This window comes from Aegilops tauschii, chromosome 5, assembly GCF_002575655.3.
Source record: "Aegilops tauschii subsp. strangulata cultivar AL8/78 chromosome 5, Aet v6.0, whole genome shotgun sequence".
Taxonomy (NCBI): Eukaryota; Viridiplantae; Streptophyta; class Magnoliopsida; order Poales; family Poaceae; genus Aegilops; species Aegilops tauschii.
The window spans coordinates 100,884,696-100,907,977 of NC_053039.3; the positions used below are offsets into that span (position 1 = coordinate 100,884,696).

Sequence of the window (23,282 nt, forward strand, 5' to 3'; positions counted from 1 at the left end):
TCCAGTATGCCATGGGCCTCCTTTTATAGTTGAAAGGGGCTGCCACAGTGACACACAGGAGGTGGAAAGGCGTACAGTGCCCTGAGCTTATCGCTCGTATTACAGGACAAGACACATTTAATGCATAGCTTAGGTGTCCCCTTGCTTTATTGGGGACGGGGGCGAGGCCCGTCCCGTCCATCGCTGCTCCTCCTCGCCTTGACACGCGCCCTGGCCAGTGAGGTGCGTGGTGCCATGTAGGCAGTCAGGCAGCTGAGGTGGCGCGGTGGCGGAGCCTTCACGAAGATCTGCATGCCGCCACGCAGGCGCTCGATGAGTTGGCCTGGGAGCTGCATGTGGCCACGGAGGTGCCTGCCCAGCTGGTTGGGCTGGCAGCTGCATGTGAACGGTGGTGGAAGCTTGTTTGGCACGGGTTTGGCGGTGGCCCCGCTGGCGTCCTTGGCGAGGGCCTTGCCGGGTGGCCCGGCAAGGGTCTTGCCGTGGCGTGCTGTCGTCCCCGGCAAGGACCTTGCCGGGGGTCTGGTAGCCTTCCTCGGCAGGGATCTTGCCGAGAATCATCGTCTTCTGATCCTCATCTGATCCTGAATATGTCTTCACAAAGATCTGCATGCCACCACAGAGGTGCCTTCCCGAGCCCTGGCCCCATGTTGATGACGGCGTTGGGGGCCGTGGGCTCAAGGGTGGCTCGCTCTGTTGGTGTGGGGCGAGCTGTCCTGGCAAGGGTCTTGTCGGGGCCGCTGAGGCCGCCCGGCAAGGGTCTTGCCGGGGGAACCTGCTTCGCCCCTCTGCTCTTTGTGGTCTTGGCCTTGGCGTTGCTTTGATTGTCTTGGGCTTCGGTCTTACCTTGGCTCACCTCCCCTGTTCTGCTTGGTGTGGTCGTGGGCGCGGCTCTGACTGCCCGTGCACAGGTAAAGGGGTACAAAAGTGTGCCCCTCTTTTTGTACACCGACAATTACCCTTTACCTTTTATTGATCAAATGCTAGAAAGATTATCGAAACACACACATTTTTGCTTTCTAGATGGTTAGTCTGGTTTCTCTCAAATACCTGTCTCAAAGGAGGATCAAGAAAAGACCACTTTTACTTGTCCTTATGGTACCTTTGCTTATAGACGTATGCCTTTTGGTTTATGCAATGCACATGCTACCTTTCAAAGATGCATGATGGTTATATTCTCTGATTTTTGTGAAAAGATTGTTGAGGTTTTCATGGATGATTTCTCCGTATATGGAACTTCTTTTGATGATTGCTTGAGCAACCTTGATCGAGTTTTGCAGAGATGTGAAGAAACTAATCTTGTCTTGAATTGGGAGAAGTGTCACTTTATAGTTAGTGAAGGTATTGTCTTGGGGCATAAAATTTCTGAAAGAGGTATTGAAGTTGATAAAGCTAAAGTTGATGCTATTGAAAATATGTCGTGTCCCAAGGACATTAAAGGTATAAGAAGTTTCCTTGGTCATGCCGGTTTTTATAGGAGGTTCATGAAGGACTTCTCAAAAATTTCTAGGTCTCTGACTAACCTCTTACAAAAAGATGTTCCTTTTATCTTTGATGATGATTGTGTAGAAGCATTTGAAATACTTAAGAAAGCCTTGATTTTTGCACCTGTTGTTCAGCCACCTGATTGGAATTTACCCTTTGAAATTATGTGTGATTCTAGTGATTATGTTGTAGGTGTTGTTCTAGGACAACGAGTTGGTAAGAAATTAAATGTCATCCAATATGCTAGTAAAACTCTAGACAGTGCCCAGAGAAATTATGCTACTACTAAAAAAGAATTTTTAGCGGTTGTATTTGCTTGTGATAAGTTCAGACCTTATATTGTTGATTCCAAAGTAACCGTTCACACTGATCATGCTGCTATTAAATATCTTATGGAAAAGAAAAATGCTAAACCTAGACTTATTAGATGGGTTCTCTTGCTACAAGAATTTGATTTGCATCTTATTGATAGAAAGGGAGCTGAGAACCCCGTTGCAGACAACTTGTCTAGGTTAGAGAATGTTCTTGATGACCCACTACCTATTGATGATAGCTTTCCTGATGAACAATTAGCTGTCATAAATGCTTCTCGTACTGCTCCATGGTATGCTGATTATGCTAATTACATTGTTGCTAAATTTATACCACCTAGCTTCACATACCAGCAAAAGAAAAAGTTTTTCTATGATTTGAGACATTACTTTTGGGATGACCCACACCTTTATAAAGAAGGAGTAGATGGTGTTATTAGACGTTGTGTACCTGAGCATGAACAGGAACAGATCCTACGCAAGTGTCACTCCGAGGCTTATGGAGGACACCGCGCTGGAGATAGAACTGCACATAAGGTATTGCAATCCGGTTTTTATTGGCCTACTCTCTTCAAGGATGCCCGTAAGTTTGTCTTGTCTTGTGATGAATGTCAAAGAATTGGTAATATTAGCAGACGTCAAGAAATGCCTATGAACTATTCACTTGTTATTGAACCATTTGATGTTTGGGGCTTTGATAATATGGGACCGTTTCCTTCCTCTAATGGCTATACACATATTTTAGTTGCTGTTGATTATGTTACTAAGTGGGTAGAAGCTATTCTAACTAGCAGTGCTGATCATAACACCTCTATTAAGATGCTTAAAGAAGTTATTTTTCCGAGGTTTGGAGTCCCTAGATATTTAATGACCGATGGCGGTTCACATTTTATTCATGCTGCTTTTCGTAAGATGCTTGCTAAATATGATGTTAATCATAGAATTGCATCTCCATACCACCCGCAGTCTAGTGGTCAAGTAGAATTGAGTAATAGAGAGATCAAATTAATTTTGCAAAAGACTATTAACAGATCTAGAAATAATTGGTCCAAGAAACTTGATGATGCATTATGGGCCTATAGAACTGCATATAGAAATCCTATGGGTATATCTCCGTATAAAATGGTTTATGGAAAAGCATGTCACTTACCTCTCGAACTAGAACATAAGGCTTGTTGGGCCATCAAAGAGCTCAACTATGATTTCAAACTTGGCGGTGAGAAGAGGCTATTTGACATTAGCTCACTTGATGAATGGAGAACTCAAGCCTATGAAAATGCCAAACTGTTTAAAGAAAAAGTTAAAAGATGGCATGACAAAAGGATACAAAAGCATGAGTTTAATGTAGGTGATTATGTGTTGCTATTCAACTCTCGTTTAAGATTTTTTGCAGGAAAACTTCTCTCTAAATGGGAAGGGCCTTACGTTATCGAGGAGGTCTATCGTTCCGGTGCCATAAAAATCAACAGCTTTGAAGGCACAAATCTGAAGGTGGTGAACGGTCAAAGAATCAAACATTATATCTCAGGTAATCCTATAAATGTTGAAACTAATGTTATTGACACCGTGACCCCAGAAGAGTACATAAGGGACACTTTCCAGAACGTTTCAGACTCCCCTGGGCGCGCCCCCTGCCTCGTGGGCACCTTGTGTGCTCTCCGGACTCCGTTTTCTTGCACATTACTTCTTTTGGTCGGTAAAAATTCATTATATAATCTCCCGAAGGTTTTGACCCTCGTATCACGCAAATATCTCATGTTTTTGTTTCGAGCTGTTTTTCTGACAGATCTAGATCACCATGACGTCCCCAAGGGCCCCCAAGGACAAGTTCTTCGAGAAGGTCATCAACCCCTACCTCGCGGAAGTGCTGCAACATCCTCAAACCATTGAGATGCGTGAGGGGTTGCTGCACATCCGCGATGTTGAGGGACCAGGGAGGACTGGAAGCGTGGAGACAAGGCTCGGGGCAATGGAGCAACAAGTTTTCAAGTGCCAGGAGATGGTGGAACATGGACTCGACGCCAATCATATAATGATCACGGAGTTCACCAACAACCACAAGCTGGATGCCAAGAACGTTGGGGAGGCCATCTTCAAGCTTCACGAGAAAATTGAGCGCCTCCAAGCCCAGATCTATGACCTGCAAAACCAAAACTGTGAGTATGAATACAGATTCAAGAGGATGAGTTTGGCTGCAGATTTGAGGATCCCGGAGACTCAATCATCCTTTTACGATGGTGAGCCTATGCCTTGGAGGATGGACGACAAGCCTACATCATCAACAACTCCACCATCACCAACCCCGAGGAAAGAGACATAATCGCATGGGTATGGGCACTCCCCTTGGCAACTGCCAAGCTTGGGGGAGGTGCCCCGGTATCGTATCACCATTACACTCCTATCTTTACCGTTTTTCTTAGTTTGATCCTTTTGGTAATATCTTGATGTAGTAGAATAAAGTTTTAGTATGATCTAGTTTTGAGTTTTGCTTTATGATCCTTCTATGTAATCGAGTCCATGAGCTATATATAATAAAGATTAGTTTTGAGTCAAGGGCTTGATTATCTTGCTATGATCTTGAGGGAATAAAAATAAAGAAAAAGAAAGAATAAAAAGAAATAAAGAGATCATATTGACCTTATGTAGAGTAATGACTTCACATATAAAGAGTATGATGAATAAAAGTTGTTGAGAGTTGACAAACATAGTTTTGGTCATTGTTGCAATTAATAGAAAGTAATAAAGAAAGAGAGGCTCTCACATATAAATATACTATCTTGGACATATTTTATGATTGTGAGCACTCATTAAAATATGACATGCTAAAGAGTTGATGTTGGAAAAGGAAGATAACGTAATGGGTTATGTTTTCTTATATCCGAAATAAAGTATATTGTCATGGATCATCCAACATGTTGAGCTTGCCTTTCCCCCTCATGCTAGGCAAATTCTTTGCACCAAGTAGAGATACTACTTGTGCTTCTGAATATCCTTAAACCCAGTTTTGCCATGAGAGTCCACCATATCTACCTATGGATTGAGTAAGATCCTTCAAGTAAGTTGTCATTGTTGCATGCAATAAAAATTGCTCTCTAAATATGTATGATTTATTAGTGTGGAGAAAATAAGCTTTATTCGATCTTGTGATGTGGAAGAAATAAAAGCGACGGACTGCATAATAAAGGTCCATATCACAAGTGGCAATATAAAGTGACGTTCTTTCGCATTAAGATTTTGTGCATCCAACCATAAAAGCACATGACAACCTCTGCTTCCCTCTGCGAAGGGCCTATCTTTTTCTTGTCTTATACCCTATACAAGAGTCATGGTAAACTTCACCTTTCCTTTTTACATTTTATCCTTTGGCAAGCACATTGTGTTGGAAAGATCCTGATATATATATATATATCAGATTGAATGTGAGTTATCATGAACTATTATTGTTGATATTACCCTTGAGGTAAAAGGTTGGGAGGCAACACTATAAGCCCCTATCTTTCTCTGTGTCCGATTAAAACTGCATACCCATAAGTATTGCGTGAGTGTTAGCAATTGTGAAAGACTAAATGATAGTTGAGTATGTGGACTTGCTGAAAAGCTCTTATAATGACTCTTTCCGATGTTATGATAAATTGCAATTGCTTCAATGACCGAGATTATAGTTTGTTGGTTCTCAATAAAGTTTCTGATTCATACTTAACATTGTGAATAGATTGTTACTTTAGCACAAGAAATCATATGACAATATTTATATATGTTGCTGTTATAAGAATGATCATGATGCCCTCATGTCCATATTTTATTTTATCGACACCTCTATCTCTAAACATGTGGACATATTTTTCGTTATCAGCTTCCGCTTGAGGACAAGCGAGGTCTAAGCTTGGGGGAGTTGATACGTCCATTTTGCATCATGCTTTTATATCGATATTTATTACATTATGGGTTGTTATTACACATTATGTCACAATACTTATGCCTTTTCTCTCTTATTTTACAAGGTTTACATGAAGAGGGAGAATGCCGGCAGCTGGAATTCTGGGCTGGAAAAGGAGCAAATATTAGAGACCTATTCTGCACAACACCAAAAGTCCTGAAACTTCACGGGAGCATGTTTTGGAATATATAAAAAATACTGGAGAAAGAATCAACCAGAGGGGGCCCACACCTTGGCCACGAGGGTGGGGGCGCGCCCTACCCCCTGGGTGTGCCCCCTGTCTCGTGGGCCCCCTGGCAGGCCTCCGGTGCCCATCTTCTGCTATATGAAGTCTTTCATTCGAGAAAAAATAGGAAGGAAGTTTTCGGGACGAAGCGCCGCCGTCTCGAGGCGGAACCAATCTAGGGCTCCGGCGGAGCTGTTCTGCCGGGGAAATATCCCTCCCGGAGGGGGAAATCATCACCATCGTCATCACCATTGATCCTCTCATCGGGAGAGGGTCAATCTCCATCAACATCTTCACCAGCACCATCTCCTCTCAAACCCTAGTTCATCTCTTGTATCCAATCTTTGTCCCAAAACCTCAGATTGGTACCTGTGGGTTGCTAGTAGTGTTGATTACTCCTTGTAGTTGATGCTAGTTGGTTTATTTGGTGGAAGATCATATGTTCAGATCCTTTATGCATATTAATACCCCTCTGATTATGAACATGAATATGATTTTTGAGTAGTTACGTTTGTTCCTGAGGACATGGGAGAAGTCTTGCTATAAGTAGTCATGTGAATTAGGTATTCGTTCGATATTTTGATGAGATGTATGTTGTCTTTCCTCTAGTGGTGTTATGTGAATGTCGACTACATGACACTTCACCATTATTTGGGCCTAGGGGAAGGCATTGGGAAGTAATAAGTAGATGATGGGTTGCTAGAGTGACAGAAGCTTAAACCCTAGTTTATGCGTTGCTTCGTAAGGGGCTGATTTGGGTCCACATGTTTCATGCTATGGTTAGGTTTACCTTAATACTTCTTTTGTAGTTGCGGATGCTTGCAATAGGGATTAATCATAAGTGGGATGCTTGTCCAAGGAAGGGCAGTACCCAAGCACCGGTCCGCCCACATATCAAATTATCAAAGTAACGAACGCGAACCATATGAACGTGATGAAAACTAGCTTGACAATAATTCCCATGTGTCCTCGGGAGCGTTTTCCTTTATATAAGAGTTTGTCCAGGCTTGTCCTTTGCTACAAAAAGGATTGGGCCACCTTGCTGCACCTTGTTTACTCTTGTTACTTGTTACCCGTTACAAATTACCTTATCACAAAACTATCTGTTACCGATAATTTCAGTGCTTGCAGAGAATACCTTACTGAAAACCGCTTGTCATTTCCTTCTGCTCCTCCTTGGGTTCAACACTCTTACTTATCAAAAGGACTACGATAGATCCCCTATACTTGTGGGTCATCATGTGGCACCTCTACAAATCCCTACTTCCCTCCGCGAAGGGCCTTCTTTCACTTTATGCAATTTTTATTTTTAATTTGAGTCTCTATCTTCTCTTATAAAGCACCAACTAGGAGGCACTATGATCGTACTTGAGCATTGGGTGTAGCTAATATGCGAGTGTGTTTCATGAATGGATCAATGATTGAGCATGATGTGCTAGGGATAACTTATTTTAGCGTTGATATTTTGAAAGACATGGTTGCTTGTTGGTATGCTTGAGTATTTAAGTCCTCATGTCAAAACTAGACTATTGCTTTGAATCATATAAAAGTCCAAATGTCCATGCTATAAAGAAAAGAATATGAGATGACATGATAGGCAGCATTCCACATCAAAAAATTTGTTTTTATCATTTACCTACTCGAGGACGAGCAGGAATTAATCTTGGGGATGTTGATACGTCTCCAACGTATCTATAATTTTTTATTGTTCCACGATGTTATATTATCATTCTTGGATGTTTTATAATCATTTTATAGTCATTTTATATCATTGTTTGGGACTAACCTATTGACATAGTGCCAAGTGCCAGTTCCTGTTTTTTTGCATGTTTTTACATTGCAGGAAATCAATATCAAACGGAGTCCAAACACCGCGAAACTTTTTGTGGATTTTTTATGGACCAGAAGATCACCAACGGGCCAGAGCAGCACCTGGGGGTGCCCCGAGGGGGGCACAACCCACCAGGGTGCCCCTGGGGGCCCAGGCGCGCCCAGGTGGGTTGTGCCCACCTCGGTGGCCTCCCGCACCCCCTCTTTACCCTATAAATTCCCAAATATTCCAAAAACCCTCAGCCTTAACCTAGATCAGAAGTTCCGTCGCCGTAGGCCTCTGTAGCCACAAAAAACCAATCTAGACTCCGTTCCGGCACCCTACCGGAGGGGGGAATCATCACCGGTGGCCATCTTCATCATCCTGGCAGCCACCATGATGAGGAGGGAGTAGTCCACCCTCGGCGCAGAGGGTTTGTACCAGTAGCTATGTGTTTAATCTCTCTCTCTTTCGTGTTCTTGAGATGTCACGATCTTGATGTATCGCGGGCTTTGTTAATATAGTCGGATCATATGGTGTTTTCCCCTCTCTATCTTGTTGTGATGAATTGAGTTTTTCCCTTTGAGATTTCGTTGTTATCGGATTGAATACTTTTATGGGTTTGAGAGCACTTGATATATGTCCTGCATATGAATACTCGTAGTGACAATGGGGTATCGTATTGATTCACTTGATATATGTTTTGGCACTCAACTCGCGGATTCCCGAGGTGACATTGGGGTAATCTACGCAGAGGGGTTGATGCACGTTCTTGTCTTTGTTTCTCCTGTAGAAATCTTGGGGCACTCTTTGAAGTTCTTTGTGTTGGATTAAATATTACGAATCTGAATTTGCTTTGGTGTTATTTTAGTATGGACTCTTGGTTAGATTGATCGGAAAGAATAGCTTGGTGTTATTTTAGTATGAACTCTAGGATAGATTGATCGGAAAGAATAGCTTTGAGGTGGTTTCGTACCCTACAAACACTTCCTTCTTATGTTCTCCGCTAGATAGGAACTTTGGAGTGATTTCTTCGTCGCACTTTGAGGGACGGTTATATGATCCAATTATATTAGCACTGTGAAAGATTGCACTAGCGAAAGTACTGACCCTAGGCCTCATTTTCAAGCATTGCAATACTGTTTGTGCTCCATTTTATCAATTGCTACCTTGCTGTTTTTTATTGTTCCTATTACAAAAATCAATATCTACAAGCATTACTACGCTTTTATCACCATCTCTTCGCTGAATTAGTGCACCTATACAAATTACCATTGTATTTGGTGTGTTGGGGACACAAGAGACTTTTTATTATTTGGTTGCAGGGTCGTTTGAGAGAGACCACCTTCATCCTACGCCTCCCACGGATTGATAAACCTTGGGTCATCCACTTGAGGGAAAATTGCTACTGTCCTACAAACTCTGCGCTTGGACGCCCAATACGTGTCTACAAGAATAAAGTTGCATAGTAGACATTAGTCACCCCCGCTAGGACCAGAGGGACGCGGTTCGGCAGGGACACCGGCAGGGAAGACGAAGCCGGAGTCCACGAGCCTGCCGCAGTCCAGCTGGAGGAAGCGGTGGCGTCCAGGCCAAGCACCCCTGGCAAATCGCTCTGTCGGGGTCCAGCTGCGGATGATGGTGCTGCCGGCGCCCAGCTGACGGTGACGGTGCATCTGGTGCTCAGCCGGAATTCAAGTCATTGTCTTCGCGCTTGACGACCGGGGGCTCGTCGTTGCCATCTTCGCTGTCAGTGTCCTCCTCGTCGCTGTCGCTCAAGAAGCAGCTTTCGTCGTCGCTCGAGCTTTCCATGCAGCACCCTAAACGAGCTCCTGAGCGCCCGAAGACCTTGATGGAGAGCATATCAGACTCCACCAAGTTGAAGCGGAGGACGTGCCACTCCGCAAGGTAGTGGGCACGAGCGAACGTCTTCCAACCACGACGGAGGAGCATGACGCGAGGCGCGGGGAACTCAACATCCACCCACACGGCGCCATTACAGCAGCCGCTCATGAGTGTAGCCGCAGCCCGAGCAATTGGTCGACCTCCATCACCCTGGCAAAGGGACGAGGGAGCCTCAGGTGGTTGCACGGAGGATCGCGCAGCTCGACGATGAACTCCAGCGCTGTGTCCCCCACATGGCCTTCCATCGGTGTTGGAACAGTTGGAGGAGGAACGTCGAGCGCACCGCTCCGTCCACCTCGGCCACGGGTGCTACGTCGACTTCGACCGCGGCCCGCAACTCCACCTTGTGCGCTGGATCCAACCTCTGCAACCGCAGTGGAGGCGAGAACAGGGTATCGAGAAGAAGCTCTCGTCGTTACTGTTGGAGCACGAGCTCGGCCCCTTCCCCTCGCCATGGTGGAAGCAGAAGAAAAGAAGGAGAAGGAAGAGATAGTGGATGAGCATCACCACCCTCTCACCCCTCTTTTTATAGAGGGATAGAGAAGGGGGCTGGCTCTCCACTACTCCTAAGCAACCGCCCCGCTCCCCCAATCCAGCCCTCTGCGTCCCTGATGGCGTCCTAATTCATCGGCCGCCCCACTACGCCAATCCGAGGCATTGTGTATTCTGCCAAAGGCATACATTCCCACGCCCTGCGCGTCCACCACCAACCCCACGGAATGCATGCAGCGCGTGTGGCGGAAACGGCAGGCGTAGTGGGTGAGCTAAAGGTAAAATGGCAGTTACCCCAATTCACGCACGGGCGTCCTAATGGGTCCTCGTGGGCGTGAATGCCCTTGGTTCGCGGCATGAACGGCGCACACCGTCTGGGTGCTGAAGATATCGTGAGAAGCCTGGGGCATAGCCCAGACATAGGTTAATGAAGAGGCAAAGAAGATCTCAAAAACACAGCACCAGCCCCGGCAAGGTCAATATGTACGCCTGTGCATTAGTTGGGCCTACTCCAAAGATGACCGGCGGCTTGTGTGGACCAGGCCTAGGGGCTCCTGTCAGTGCAAGAAACATATCTGTTTGCCGACCTGACTTATGCACTGGCGTACGGCCGATCATACATCAAGTACCAATGCATGATACAAGATAAGCCGGAGAAATCGCTCTTCGTGAGATCAAGGAGCGCGTTAAGAAGAACAAATCAACCAGTGAATCCCCGAGGAAGGTCTCCCTTGTCGGGCAGACGAGCCTCCTCGTCCACCTAAACTACCTTTATAAAGGGCTGACGCCAAATGGATAACAGTACATAGTGGGGGAAGCGCAGAACAACCAATCATCATCTTCTTCATCTCCATCAACCCTAGCCGCCACCATTTCAATCTCCATAGCCACCACCTTCATTTCCACCATAGTTTTTAGCGATCTAGTCATACTTGTAATCGTGTATCACACATGGCATCCATTGTAGGATGAGTTATCAATCAATCTATCCTCATGATGTGTTCTTCATGTGATCTAATCTCCATGTGAGTAGTCTGGTAAGGTATGGGTTGATGCAAGGGCCTTGCAACCCGATGTATTTGTTGGAGGTATCAATGGAAGGACTTTGAGTTAACGTCTCGTATGTGTAAAATAAAATTGTTTTAGAAGTTGTCTCTTATCTCGTTTGCGTTCTTCATCCCTGCAGGTACCCAGGATCATGGGGAACGAACCACGGAGTGGCTAAGGGCATGGAGACCATAAAGTGTTATTCTGAACACCAGTGACAGAAAGGTTTAGTACGGTAACACGGATACTATCCCTAGGAATTCAAGAAGTGCAGTCATTAAACGCCCAATGATTTTATCGAATTATTGCAATCTTAATTATTGAAGCAACCCCGTGCGACGGATAGGGCTTTTGGTTGAAGAACTGACTCTTGACGCATGACTTGCGCCGGTCAAGACATAATTTTGGACACATCCCCCAGTTCGATACGTAACAAGCACATCTTGATGGCTGACTTCCAGAGCACAAATTAATATCATATTTTGTCCCATCACAAATATATGGTTGTAAGCATAAGACCTCATATTTTGTCCCATCATAAAGCGAGAATTAATCCTTTAGCAAAATCTTGTTTGAGACGCTAGCTTAAAGGGCACTGTCCTCCCATAACTCAGGGCCACCTTTGGGAAAAGGCGAGAATCCTTTCTGCTCCATTTACGGATCACCAAAAGAAGTAATCGGGTAGATTGATCAAGCAGGCGGGATTGCTTGACGACATGGAGATGTTCTCAGATGGGCTAAGAGAAATTGGAAGGAGAGATGATCGGGAGGGTGAGTGAGAACCATGTCACACGCATCTTCTTTATATAGCGGAGGAAATAATGTTGTCTCCCGTGAGAGTCGTCTTTGGTAGCCGAATGGCAACCACACCGTCTGTTTAGGGCTTCTCATTGGGAACCCACACATGTGATGGAAATCGAGGACACGTGATGCATCTCTATTTCACGTTTTTGGTAATCAATGCGAGAAAACGGTTGAATGGCTATGATCTGACCGGAGATGTTATAGTAAAAACTATGGAGGAAAACCTTGAACTATTTGTTGCTTTTCTTCTTGGCTGCCATTGGTCTTTGCACCAATGTTGCAGTTGGTATCTTCAAAAAGTTGACTATACTTCCATTTTATGTTTCAAATGATCCACTTAACTTTCGAATTGTAGTTGGTCAGTTGGTCTCTTGAAAGAGTTCACTTCACTTCTACGGTATGTTTCACATCGTTCGCTTTACTTCCGAGCTCCAGTTGGTCTCTGCGCCACAGGAAATGTGCGTGAGCCGGGCAGGGTGCACGACGGTGAGTACCGGGCAGGCAAAGCCCAGACGGGTAATGGCGCTCCGCCACAGCCGAGTGTGCAATGCGCAAGACAGACGTACGCGAGGTTGTGTCTACATGACGCCCATGAAAACAGCCGACATATTAGACCGATCAACCAACCGTCCATTCTTAGGCAGCTCGAGTCGGCCGGATGAAACAACCCGGCACAAAGCTAGCGATTTTGTGTGCCCAGCCAAAGCGAACTAACCCGTCAAGCCCTAGTGCATGTATGCCCGATTTTTTCCATCGCACCGTTGACCGGATGGAACAACTCTAGATTGCTGGCTCACTCGGACCGGCTGACGCATGCGAAGTGCGTTGCGCCAATTGGCGCAGAGACCAAACTATAGCCCGAAAGTTAAGCAAACTATGTGACCCATCTAATAGTCCACCATAAAGAGTTCCAAAACAGTTTTTTGAAGCTTCTGAAATCTTCTAGCCAGTTTTTTTCTCTTTTTTCTACCTTTTTCTTTTTCCTATCTTTTTTCAATTTTTCATGATTTCTATTCCAGTTCATGAACTTTTTAAAAAATCATGAACAATTTTTAAAGTCATATTTTTTCAATTTCATGAACATTTTTCAAATCCACATTTTTTTTTCTAAATACGCTATTTTGTATCGAATTCGTGAAACTTTTTTTCAAATCCGAGAATTTTATCGATTTTGTGAACTTTTTAACATTCATGAACTTTTATGAAATTTTGAAATTTTTTAGATTCATGAATAGTTTTAGAATTTAAGGTATTTTAAATTTTGTGAACTTTCTTCAAAATCTACTCCCTCCGTCCCAAAATAAGTGACTCGACTTTGTACTGGCTTTAGTACAAGGTCGAGTAACTTATTTTGGAACGGAGGAAGTACCAAGAAAACTAAGAGCTGTTTTTTTTTAGCAACAGGCAGACGCTAGCGGGAAAGAAAAACGAAGCCAGGGTAGCGAAACGGCTAGCTGCCGATGTGGGCCGCGGCCCACGAAGCTAGCAACCGCGAACAAGCGCTAAACGGGGAGGACTCGATCCCTCTCGCCGAACCCGTAGCCCATATACCGAAATTTTAAGCGGGAACAGAACGGACCGGCGACGGCAGGGAAAGCGGGGGTTGCCGCGGGATCGGCAGCGGCGATCGCCGGAAAATTAACAGAAGCTATCCAATTTCTCCGCGTCTCTCATCCCACCCCACCCCCGCGCGTAAGTTTTCTGGGCAGAAACATTTCGAACCATCGTCCTGCTCGACACGGCTCGTACCTCGGCCGGGTGAGCGCCCCTCCACAGTTAGGAAGCTTACGACTGAGATCGGTGGTGTGGTATACGGCGGAGTTAGAATCTTTCTTCGTGGGCGGCATGGGATACGTCGGAGATAGAATCTTTCTTCGTGTGCGGCGCGGGTGGGGGTGGGGGTGGGGGCGGCAGAGACGAGCTTGGCAGGCGGTTAGTTTTTTCCCAATCACATGCGTTGAGCTTGGTTGTTGATGAAGTTTTGGATAATCTCAAAGTTAATTGGGTGTAATGGGTCGTTTGGATGAACTGTTGCTCTCTTTTTTTTTTTGCTGAGCAAACTAGTCAAAATGATTCAGATCGCCACAGATATTAGTATTATGTGCAGTTTTTCATGCTATTCTCTGGATAGCTCTTAGATTCGACAGTAGAATGCAAAATTCGGGGACCAAGGCAGGTTTTAAATTTTATTAAACCCAATGACAAGATCTGTTATTGTTTTTTTATGGAAATTACATGATAGGGTTCTTTTTGCTAAGGTAACAGTGTCCAAACCAGGTTACTTAGATTTACTATTGACTTAAAATCTTCTCACCGAACTGTTAGTGCATCTTGTCATTGTTGAGTGATAAGTAACAAATTTGAGATGAATAACAATGATTACAATCATTTTCTTACCAGCACCTGTGAACAATCATCTTACTGTTCTTTGGATATTTGATTATTTCAGGCTTTAATCTGAAAAGATGGCGTCAAACTCAATCATTAGAAGATTAAGGCATCTCTCTTATTTTAGTCCTGTCATGCCTGTTCCGTCATTTTGTCGCTTCAGGCATGGTACATTTGGTTCAGATGTTAGCGGGAGCAATAACCAGCGACCTTTTCATCCAAAGAAAAGGTACTTAGACTTTGTAATGGAAGAACCAATTAGCTTTCTCCATTTTTTGAGAAAACCCTGCAATGGCTTCCTACTTGTAACTAAGAAAAGGTAGGAGAAAACCCTGCAATGGCATTTGACGTCTACTAAGCTTCCATGTCCATCATAAGTACTGTTACTTTCTCTTAATGAGAAGCCAACAGCAATGCTTACTTGCAATGGAGATACGCCTGCAATGGATTCTTCGGTGTTGTACTTTTGGTACATGGAAGCTTAGCTTAGTAGATGTCAGAAGTTATGTTGATCTATTCACTTAATGACAAGCACCCAAGTATATTTACTTGACAAAAGTAACTTTTTAGCTTATTAGATTTACTCGTGAGTCTGCCCTGAATTTATCCACTTTATTTTGAAATTATTTAATAAAATTGTGGTGCAAAGTAACCCCTCCTTCTCATGGTAATTCTACTTTTCTATGCAACAGTAGGACTGTTCGTCAGATGAGTCAAGCTGAAAATGAACCTCGTTTTGAAAAAGAGCTCCAGCAAGCCTGCCCTGAACGCGCCCACTTAGACATGCTGGCGAAACATGATATGGAAGACAAGATTATGGTACGACGCACATAATTTAATTGCTCATTGTCTTTGATGATTCTTCCGGTTAATTATTCCTTGGTTGTTACTCCCTGTGTTCATATTATAAGTCACTCTACACCCATTCCATAAAAATGTATGCTAACAAACTGTTTGCATTATGCATTCAATATGCTTCGTGAATTTTAGAAACATATAACTTATGATTTCTGATGTCAATACATTTGTAATACACTGAACTACTTTTTAATCAGAAATACACATAACTCTTGTCATCTAAATGTGTGCCTTAATTCTTGCGTGAAAAGCTGCATTGACTTGTGGTATAGAGACGTGAGAGAGGGCTTGTCATTTACTACATTCTAACATATATTAGATCTGTAAATAATAAATTTCTATTGTAGTATTATTTTTTGTCCTTAAAGTAGTATGTGTTTGTTTCTTAGTTCTTGCTACTGTAAGTACCGCTTTTTATATTCAGTGCCATTTCTAATTCTCCAACTTTCCCTCAAAACCCAGCAGATACAAGACTCCAAGGACACATATATCTCTCACTTCCCTCGAATCATCAGGAATCCAACCGGATACTTCATCAACTCCAAAATGCGTAGAGGTACCTTCAAATTCACACCCATGAACAAATCTGTTTGGAGTTGGGATTATTGTGATTGGTGACTTAATTGATAATTGAGATGTGAATCTATCCAGATAATATCACTGTGTCACCAAACAAACGAGTGCCAAATGGTTCAGTTAGAAGTACGACAGAAAGCTTCAAGGCTACTGAATATTTAGTTAGCATGGATAAAAGCAGTCAAGGACGTTATGGCAATGGCAATTGAAATGGGTCTCCAGTCTTGCTCAATTGTTTTGGGAATTGGTTACTAGATTTGTAACTGAGATGAAAGGTTCTATCAAAATCATACCAGTAAGCATCAAGGTCTTTGCTGATAAAAAATGGACCAGTAATTCCTGTCCAATTTATTTAGAAAAACATTTCATTGGTTAGGTGACATGGAATTATGAGGAAGCTCTACGTAATGGTGAAGATGATTTCATAACTGTTGTGGGGGTTTAGGGAAAGACTGAAGAATAGATCCTTGTGCGCTTCGATTAGCAAGGTCCGACTACAAAACAAAGGTTCAAAGCTACTACATATTTAAGTAGCACAAGGAACAGAGTCTAGGTCTTTATTGCAAGGGGAATTTGAAATAGGTCTGCAATCTTGATCAATCTTTTATTCCAATTGGTTAAGGTTTGAAACTGAGATGAACTGTCCTATTAAAATTGCACAAATAAAGCAGCAAGGGTGTCAAGATTAAGATGGCATAAACAAAGGATCAATTAGTTATGTGAGTTTGTGACAAGATAGGAAGTTACTGTGAAGTCTCTCCAGAAATTTTTCACTGCAATTGGTTATGGGACTTGGAATTTTTATAACGTACTACCTACTGGAAGGATGATTTGGTAGCTGGTGATTTATGGAAAGATGATTGGATAGCTGGTGATTTATGGAAAGATGATTGGATAGCTGGTGATTTATGGAAAGATGAAAGAATAAAGTCATGTGCTCTTTGCGGAAAAGGCCAGTTAAACAGTCCTGACTATCAAATTTTGGTCATAATTGTTCATGAGATGTAATTGAGAAGTGCCTCTTCTTAATTAACAATGCTATTGCTTGAAAAAAATGTCAAAAAGGCTGAGAAGTCCTATTTATGACATACAGCAAGATATGTGTGTTGGGACTGCCCAAAACTTAAGCTGCAGTTCAGTAAGATCTCTTCAGGTGAAGAAGTTGAGCATTATAATAGAAAATTTATGTATGAAGATTTTGTCCCACCACCTTCAGTTGACTGGAGAAAGCTTGGGGCCGTAACTCCTGTTCAACAGCAGATAATTGATGGTATACATATATATACTTCTATCTATTCTTACAGCAGAACATCTTATTCATATGTTGTATATGGTTCTTACGGTATGAACATACTTCTAAATATGTAGGGCCATGCTGGGCTTCTCATCCATTGGTTCTGTAGAGGGCATTAATGCAATAATGACTGGGCAGCTGATTAAATTATCAGAACAACAATTAATTGACTGCATTAATATAACCCATGGAGCGTTTGAAGAAGGTGGCTTGCCTGCAAACGCCTTTTGGTATATAAAGCAAAATAGGGGAGTTGTGCCTGCCGAGTCTTACCCATATGTTGCAAGGAAGTGCCCTTGCAAAATCTTTGAGGTACACTAGACTACTAGAGTATATCATCTCTGCACCAGATACACATAGTTAGAATTGTGGTTGATGATGTATTCTTTCCTTGCATTTGTTTGTGTGCAGGATTATATGGTCACTATTGATGGTTATCAATTTGTTCCTCAAGACGAAAATTCGCTGGAGAAAGCGGTTGCGAATCAACCCGTCGTAGTTGATGTCGCGAGTGGTGGCGCTCACGGATGGATGAGGAACTATAAAGGAGTAAGCTATTACTTGAAACATCGATATGTAGTATTCCAAAAATGGCGTTATATTTTTTGAATTTGAATGAAAATTTCTATTTCAGGGCATTGCAGATTGTCATCATGAGACTCCCTACAGCGAGTTGGATCACTCGATGCTTGCAGTAGCATATGGTACTGAAAAAAGTGGTAGGAAATACTGGGTCTGCAAAAATAGCCTTGGCCGAACGTGGGGTAAGAAGGGCTATTGCCACATTGCACAGGCCGTGGGCTACAAGGGAGGAGCTTTCGGCATCGCAAAGGCTGCTTGTTTCCCCGTTAAAACCTCTCCCAACCGACGTGGTTCTATAAAGGATGAAGCAATGCTTATTGACCAAGATTCGGACAAGTAGTGATGTCTATTTCAAGGTGAGGATTAAAACTCAATGAATGATCCATCACTTTCCCAAAAATCTCAATGTGCAAAATCAGTTCTCTTATAACAAAATTATGTGACCAGAGACAATCTGAAGAAAAGAAATATGAACAAACCAGTTGATTGTGTCTTTTGTGCCGAACCTGAAAGTGTCCAGCACATCTTCTTTGACTGCCTAGTTGCTAAACTTGTATGGCAAGAAGTTAGTTCTTTTCCTTCCAGACAAGTAGGTACTTAGCCTATCTGTTTTAGCTTTCTTTTGCCCCTTTAGGGCTTCTGAACATGCGAATAGTGTATGCTTGAATATTGTCACTGTTTCCTCTGGTTTTGCTTTCAATGAAAATGGAACCGGGGAGGCCTTTGGTGCCTTCCTGTTACTCTAAAAAAAACAAGTAGGTTCTTCTGTTGAATCGGTTACTTCTATTTGGATCGCTGGAAAGAAACTGGATTCTCTGAATACAATAGTTGCTTCTTTTCTCTGGGCTTTGTGGAAGCACCGAGTGGTATTATATTTAATAGTGTCATTTGGATGTCTTTGAATCAGATTCGTTCACTGGTTTGAAGGACCATCAGGAAATGGTGCTTAATCTTCAAGGAGCATATGCTGATTCAGATATACTAATTCTGCCTGCACCTTCAACACCTGCTGGGAAGACCAGCACAACTGGAGTGGGGGTGACAGAGTGTGCTGCTGCTGGAGAAGCCCATCCACACTTGTACAGGCATGGTGACAGGGGCATCTTGAGCCCAACTTCTCTCTGACGCCGCAGCCGCTGGCTTGAAAGCTTGTATACTGTTGTTTTCCTCCAGTTGTCTGTTCAAGCAGCTCCTGTTTCCCTAGCTGTCACAAATTTTCTTAAAAAGGTTGCCACACCTTGTGGCATGTAATAAGCTTAGGTTATGAACTACTCCTAGTTTGATCTAGCTAGTGGGCTCTTCCCAGGAGTTTATCTTTAGTTGTTTTTGGATACTCTTGTGAACTAGAGTAGTCCCGTTGGTTTTCACGGGCTTCATTTTATATGGAGCTGGGAGTGCTCTCTCCCTGTTGATCTAAAAAAGAGTCTGAAGAATGTTTCAGTTGTACAGAACTGTTCACATGGCACATTTCCTCTTTTATCGGAATGACTCCCGTATAAATCACTTCCTTTTCTTCTTTTTTTTCTTCTTCTTGTGATTGCTCTTGGGCAGAACGAAGCATACTATTATGCTGATAATGTATTAAAGATTCAGGTGAAATGAACAAGAGTAGTAGGCAATGATTAAAGTTCACTGGTGGTTGTTCTGCTATTTGGCTAAGGAGACCATGAAGAATAGGTGCCTGCTCGTGGAGGCATCCCTCCGAACGGGGCGACTCGGACTCCTGGAGATGACCATATGGCAACTGCCATCGGTTGCTAATTTTTGGACACAGAATACTTGACAGTTTGTCACAAGTATGCTAAAACAAGTTGCTAGACACAGCTCGGTGCTTGGTGCAACTAAAGCATACATGCCTACGGTCGTATGCGGCACACCGATTCTCGATGAGTAAGCTATCATGACGGCTACAATCAATCTTCTCTTGTCGGGCAGATGAGCAAACATCGACCCTGTCGTCCATGGAAATTGTCAGGCTTCTTATCAACACGCCACAATCTGTTTGTACCACACACCACCCACCCTTCCGAACCCGCCAAAAAAATCAACCCAGCTTCTTGTATCCTAACAGTACAGTAAAACTGGGTGAGGATGAATCATGTTGGAAATTGGAAGAGTTTTCCCTCCAGAAATGGACAGGGCAATAAAACGGCGTCAGCAAACTCTCCATGTGCAGCACTGCGCTGCGTCAGTCTCGGCCGGGTGTTCTTCTTACTTCTATCTTGTCAAGGTAACATGGTTAATTCGCTGCCCTAAGCAGGAGGACCCAGCATGCTTTCTGCTGTCCAAATCAAATCCTAGACATGCCAACTGGCGACAAGCAAGACAAGTTATCTATCCACCAATTAAAATGGATGGCAATACAGTCATTAGAGCCACAAATCGCTCATGTTTAGGTACAGAGTTTAACAGCTGACATCAGTGCCCAGCTAGCTCCTCAAACAGAGACATGTTCGATACTATTAGAAAAGATTGGCCTGTGTTATGTGTGTGTGTCTTCTCCTTCTTGTCAGACAGCCATTAGCCAAGCAGCGATCTGCCCAATGGCGGCGACGATTGCTACTACACTTGTCCTGTGACCAAGTCTTGTTTGTAACGGCCGACCGAGCAAAACAAGAAGCAGCTATGACCGGGTCTTGGGGCTGTGCCTCGTCGGCCTGGTGTGGAACCTTGGCTCCCTGGGAACTGTCTGGGGCTTCACTGACCTGCATTTCCATCCAACAACAAACGTTTATTTAGCTGACGACAATAGGTTGAAATGATAAACCAAACAACCACAGCACATTCCTAATCATCCCAATGGAGTATGATCAGAGGGCAAAATGTTTTTTGTTACCTTTTGGGCATGAATGGCTTGGAGAAATCCGGCATCGGGTGCGCCCTCGGCACCTGCTCCTTCCTCAGCAGTTTGATCTCAATCTCTTCATCCAGCTGCAAAACACAAAAGAAATGCATGCCACATGTCAGTTAATCCTTGCATCTGGATCTATGCCATGGGACAAGAACACTCGGTTCAATTGTAACTACCTTCTGCTGCCTCTCCTTCTCCAGCTCCAGCCTCTCCAGGAAGATGTTGCGCTCCGCGATCTGCAGGAGCGAAGAACAGCCATTACGTTTGCAATAGACTCTTTCGTCAACTCGTCGACTGTGTGAGCCAAAACTCTGTTACCATGCAATGTAGTGTGCTACTGCTTACCTGATGATCAAACTTGGAGCGGCCGACAGCACGAACTGCGCTATGAAGCACGACATCGAACGGTTCGGTGGGCTCTTTCGTCGGCGGTTTCGCCAGATTCTACACCCAAAAAGAAGTAGTTGAAGTAAGGCTGCACTGGAACAGGTTTTTCTGATTTATCTGACAAGAAAAACATGGTTTTATACTGAACTATTCTGAAGAACTAATTTTTTCAGTTAACCTTCACGTGAGATTCTACACCCAAAAATAAGAAGTGATTCAAGTAAGGTGGCACTTTGAACAGGTTTTGCTGATTCCAGTGACAAGGAAGAACATGGTCTTATACTGAACCATTCTGAAGAACTAATTTCTTCAGTTAACCCTCACGTGAAAGAACCTCAGTGTGATAGTGGTTCGTTGGCGTACCTCCGGTTCTTCGGTGGTCCATGGGAGAGCTTGCGCGAGCGGGTTGCGCAGCCTCTCCTCCTCCAGAAGCATCTCCCTCATCATCTGAACAAAGTTGCCTTCCTTCACCCTTCCCCTTCGCTGAACACAACAACAGAAATGCAGTTTCTTCAGTCACCAATCTGAACTAGACCTTGGGATACTACAAATATGGATGAACTATTTATCTATTTTTGTTGCACTGTCAATACCTCGGTCCTAAGATTGAACGGATGAGGCATTGTCGCCTTCCTACACGAGCTCCTCTCCGACGAGCCGGCGCTCTGCGATCCGGGGACGAAGAAAGTAAACACAAAATTCATCGAAGATTCGTATTAAAAATCAGCCAAATTGGACAATTCTGAATACGAAACTCACGTTGCATCTCCTGACCTGACGCTCGTCTCGTGCACCGCTGCTGCTCCTGCTGGATTTATCACGAGAAGATTTACATCAGTACGCTACGTAAGGCAGAGAGAATCAGGAACGGCAATGGATGGATCAGAGCATTGATCGATCGATGAACCTGTTGCGGCGGGGGAGGCCGACGATGGAGTAGGAGAGGTCGGACGACGACGCGACGGAGGGGTACGACGCCATGTCGATCTCCTCGGCCTTCCGCGGCGACGACGGCACCGAGGCCGACTCCTTCTTCCTCCTCCTCGTCCCCGCGCCGCCTCCGCTCTGCGCCTCGCGGTCGCCGCGGGACAGGGACAGGAGCCTCTCGAACGTGTCCACCAGGTACCTGACGCGGCCCTCGCCGTGCTCCGGGATGCCGGCCATGGCCTCCTCGAGGGTCGCGCTCCACGCCGCGCCCTCCCACGAGGCCGCCTCCCCGCGCCGCCGGCCATGCCCCTGCTCCTCCTCCGCCGCGATGTCGCAGGGGGACGAGAGCCTCGCCCTGACCTTCTTCTGGCAGAGCTCGTCGGAGAAGTCCCACAGCGGCGCGCGCGGCGCCTCGTACGGCGCCGCCGCCGCGGGAGTCGAGCTCTTGCTAGACGACGACGGTTCCAGCTTCTTCCTTCTCGGCGTCCTCGATGACGACGGGCTCTTGGAAGCAGGCGTCGAGCAGGACCGCCTGTTCTTGATCACCGCCTTTGTGCCGACGGCGAAGGCGGGCTTCACCGCCGCCGCCGCCGCCGCCGCCGCCGCCTCGCCCGAGAACTTGTTGAACCGGCGGAGGCACTCCCTGAACGACATCCCGTCGAGGGGCTCGACGTTCTCGGAGCCCTCCGTCCGCGGCAGCACCCGCCTCCTGGCCGCCGACAGCGACGCCACCGCCGCGAACGGCCGCCGCGCCCTGGGCCTCCTCCCCGCCGCCGGCGTGGCCATCGCACTTCCCCGACCCTAAGCAGCAACAACCACGGCGATCGACGCGGACGGCGGTTGATGGCGAGCAGCAATGAATTAGATTCGCGATTGCGGAGCACGGAACGGAACGAGGCGGAGATTTATAGAGGAGGAGATTTCAAGAGGAACAGGTGTCGTCGTAACGTTGGTGGCGTGCGCCAGCCTAGGGCAACGGCTAGTGGCGGTTTTCGATCGCCCGCGGATTCGCTGGGCCGTTGGATGGGAGGGGAGATGGCATCGCAGCCGTCGATGAGCTAGTAATTAGTAATTATTTTTGCCGTAATTAATTTCTGCTTGTATATACTAGTAGTACATTCATTCAAATTTTATTTGTGTTCTGTTGGGGCCTGCTTTATGAGATTTTTGGCTTTGGGTGAGAAGAACGGTAAAAAAGAAATCGGTTTGTTTGAGTGAATGGATCCTTGGTATTTATCGCCCGGTGTGTTTTTTATGGGGTGTGGTATCGCTGGTGATTTTGATTTGCTCGTGATTTTTGGTTCCTTGCGATTTGCCGGCTATTACAGCGGGATTTGCACGGTGAATTTGTTTGAGTGCGTGCGTGCATGCTTCGCTTCGTACGTATCGCCGCATGCTTGTTTTC

The 23,282-nt window shown here is 44.8% G+C and overlaps 1 protein-coding gene across 1 annotated transcript; it reads right to left on the reverse strand.

The window, feature by feature from the left end:
• Positions 1-20,031: 20,031 nt before the first annotated feature.
• On the reverse strand, positions 20,032-22,722 carry LOC109755274 (uncharacterized). The gene is made up of 8 exons (XM_040389365.3): positions 21,858-22,722; positions 21,710-21,746; positions 21,544-21,615; positions 21,314-21,433; positions 20,909-21,007; positions 20,740-20,799; positions 20,549-20,643; positions 20,032-20,417 (listed from the first exon to the last, which is right to left on the reverse strand). The coding sequence occupies exons 1-8, from the start codon at positions 22,661-22,663 to the stop codon at positions 20,336-20,338; spliced, it is 1,371 nt and encodes a 456-aa protein (XP_040245299.3). The 5' UTR covers positions 22,664-22,722; the 3' UTR covers positions 20,032-20,335.
• Positions 22,723-23,282: the final 560 nt, after the last annotated feature.